Consider the following 3654-nt stretch of genomic DNA (forward strand, 5'->3'; position numbering starts at 1 on the left):
AAAGGCACAAAACAAATTTAAAATTTCAATATTCTAAAATTTGTAGACAAATTTGACAACACACTTACTTACTTAATCAAAAAAATAGTGAATAACAAAGTTTACACTTAAAAATTGTGTAATTGTGAAATTTTGTACAGAGGATTTCCAAAACTATATTAAAGCAAAACTGGAAGTTGTGTTGTATAGGGGATATTCCCAATTTTCAAACTTTGAGGGATACCTGTATTTCTTTCTATACATGTTGTGTTTTGAAATATAACTTTTTCAAAGTTAAAATATTAGAATTACAAAGTTGAAATTTAAGATTCTTAATTTTCCAATTAATTTATATTTTATTTAAAAATTTGTAAAATTATACAGTGTGTATTTTTTATCTTGAAACATTGAAATAACTTAATTGGAACTCATTATTTTGGAAAAAGGTATAGACAAAAGTTGTAGTGTGTCAAGGGGCCAATCAATTGGTGACCTCAGATGTGACCTTGACCTTCAAAATCATTTGGAGGTCATGTCTGTTTTTTTCAATGGGAACACACATTTTTGACCCTGGAAATGGAAAGAGCAGGAAATTTCACAACCGGATGTACCTTTGATCTTATTGATCTTAAAGGTAAAAGTTACATTTACATGGAAACAACAGGAAATTTCACAATCATCCATGATCTTGAGTACCCCAAATTTGACCTTGAAGGTCATCTCAAGTGTGATAATTGTAAATGAGGCTCAATAAATACATTAAAGTGGAAGAGCATCATTTTGAACATTTGTTATAAAATTTTCCCCCAAAACCAACATCTCAAACAATGGTAAGAATTAAAGTGACTCACCGAAAACAAGTACCACGATAGTGAGGCAAAGAGACTCACTGAAAATAAGCACCTCAAAGGGCGCAGAAAACTACTACATCCACATCGTTACTCCTCTGTAGTGCTAAAAGTAGTGAATGCTTTTAAAGTTCAAAGTAATAAGGTTATGAAAAATATAACTTTTACCTCCCTGCCTCTTCCAGTAATAAAACGTATAGTTTCCCATTAGAAAAAGCTTATAATTTTAACCTTAAAATAATCTTGACCTTGGACCTAGACAATAAGACCAAAGGTACATCTGGTTGTGAAATTTCCCACTTTTTCCATTTCCGGGGTCAAAGATGTGTGTTCCCATTGAAAAAGACAGACTTGATCTCCAAATGACCTTGAAGGTCAAGGACAAATCTGAGGTCACCAATTGATTTGTCCCTCGACACCCTACAACTTTTGTATACCTTTTTCCAAAATAATGAGATCCAATTAAGTTATTTCAATGTCTCAAGGTAAAAAAAATATAATCTGTATATTACATTATATTCATTCTACACACAAGTTTGTACAATAAATGTTATAAATTAATTTTAGGAAACACTAACTGGATTTAAGTGGATGGCAAATAAAGCATGTGAATTAATGGCAAATGGAAAAACAGTGTTGTTTGCATTTGAAGAAGCTATTGGTATGATTGAATGTTTTTGTTTTTGATTACCTTGTTACATAAATTAAGCTATTTTAATGATAATTATTTAAAAATTATTTATATTCAGGATTCATGTGTGGTACCACAGTCTTAGACAAAGATGGTGTAGGAGCAGCAATGGCTATTGCCCAACTTTGTGCACATTTGAATGCCAGAGGTCTAACATTAACTAATGAACTTGAAAATATTTATAAACAGTAAGTGGTTTTAAATTTTATTAAAAACTAATTAAAAATTTTCATAACTCATCTCTTTTATATTTTTAAATAATAGTTTATTAACAACTATCTTTCATCACTTTTTATAGAATTTTAAACATCTTAATCAAAAAATAATTTGTTTTTGAAAGATTTCTCTTCTTGAATCTTTTAATAATTTTTTCAACATTTCCATTAAAATTAAGTTGCAATTTGTTTATTTACAAATTGACAAATAAAAAGTTAATAAATTTTTATATTGAAAGTTGAAAAATACAAAGATGCAAAAATTAATTTTCTGGTAATTCAACATTTTTTGTTAACTTCCTTGTTAGATGCTTAAATTTACCTTGAATAAAATATAAAATCTTGTTTGTTTCTTGCAAAGTAGAAACATGAAGATGTGGAATATACTTACTATCTTCTAGAGATATTGAAATTTATAATAAATATAAAAGGCATGTTTCCTAGTAAAGCTGCTGAAAGCCACAGTATAAAAAGACAGTTAAGCTATTTCTGCTTTGTCAGCTGCTGTGGTGCTAGTGGAGCAAGATTTACAAGCACTGACTACAGAAGTATAGATGGCTGCCACCATAAATTATATGTATCATGTACTGTCTGTACCTCAAATGAAAATTGTGACATGTAAATCTATTTTGAATTGGTTATCAGAAAAATTAGAAATACAATTTTTATTCTGACATAAACATTTTCAGATTTATTAGTAATGGCAAAGGATGGCAAAGGCATATGTTCTATTATTGTTTACTATATAGGTAATTGTATTTTTATGTAATATTGAATTTTCTTGGTTTCTTGAAAAACAAAAATTTATTTAATGGTCATTTATTCCACTCTACTTATTAAATTTGGAATTTTCAAACAGAATTTGTAAACATTTTAGAACTAGAACAGCTGGTAAATAGAAGCAAGCCTACTTTAACTGGAAATTTTAACTAAATTAATTATTATTTTAAAAGATAAAATACAACCTTTATCATATTTTATGTTTTTTATTTTTAGATATGGTTACCATGTTAGCAACAATTCCTATTATATTTGCCATGATCAACTTGTGATAAATGCAATGTTTGATCGATTGAGAAACTTCAATGGCCCTGACTCGGTAAATTTAATATTTTTTTCCCACAAGGAATTTTAACACTTTTTATTAGATTATAGTTCTTATATGTTGACTTAAATAACTGTAAATAAAGTAGTCTGTTTTCTTTAAATCTAATATTTTTTAAGCTATTTAATTCAATTTATTTCTTTAAGATTACACTTTAAGAAAGCAAAAGAATTTCAGAATTAATAATGAAATTTTTTTGTTTTTAGTATCCAACAAATCTACAGCAGTATAAAATTCAGGGGATAAGAGATTTAACCACAGGTTATGATAATACTCAACCAGATAACAAGGCAGTAAGTTTTACTTTAATTAAAATTCAATACTTTTTACATAATGATTATGGAAAGTGCATAAGAAGCTTCTAAGGCTTCACAAATTATCAGAAATTATTACACCAAAAATATCACACAATTTGAAAATTTCAATTGAGCATGTCAAGAAAACTCTCAAATCATGACTTTAATACTTTTCCAACTGATAGATGATATATGTGTGTGAGAAATGTGATGCTAATCTTCAATAGTCTCAAATAGGAAAAACTGACAATGAGTAGCATTCAGTAGTAGTGAGGTTAGCTTCATTTGTAAATGAAGTTAAAATGTTTGTAAAGCTGGCATATGTAGCAATGTTAAAACAAGTGTAACGTTTCCAATGATATAAGTTTTTGTTACTACTACTTGCTTAATTGAGTACACAGCTCAGTATTGACTGTACTAAAGATTTATAACAAAATTTTTGATATTCACTGTACTTAATGAAAATTTTCCATGCAGAATAACATTACCATATTTTTGACTGTAGATTTTATACAAATTT

At 27.9% G+C, this 3654-nt stretch overlaps 1 protein-coding gene across 1 annotated transcript; it reads left to right on the plus strand.

Annotated features, from left to right (window-relative positions):
* Positions 1–1365: 1365 nt before the first annotated feature.
* LOC111617693 (phosphoglucomutase-2-like) lies at positions 1366–3488 on the plus strand. Its single transcript, XM_023358979.1, has 4 exons — positions 1366–1488; positions 1577–1706; positions 2730–2832; positions 3045–3488. The coding sequence occupies exons 1-4, from the start codon at positions 1419–1421 to the stop codon at positions 3201–3203; spliced, it is 462 nt and encodes a 153-aa protein (XP_023214747.1). The 5' UTR covers positions 1366–1418; the 3' UTR covers positions 3204–3488.
* The last annotated feature ends 166 nt before the right edge of the window (positions 3489–3654 follow it).

This window comes from Centruroides sculpturatus, unplaced genomic scaffold, assembly GCF_000671375.1.
Source record: "Centruroides sculpturatus isolate CEXI.00-Female unplaced genomic scaffold, Cexi_2.0 scaffold1143, whole genome shotgun sequence".
Taxonomy (NCBI): Eukaryota; Metazoa; Arthropoda; class Arachnida; order Scorpiones; family Buthidae; genus Centruroides; species Centruroides sculpturatus.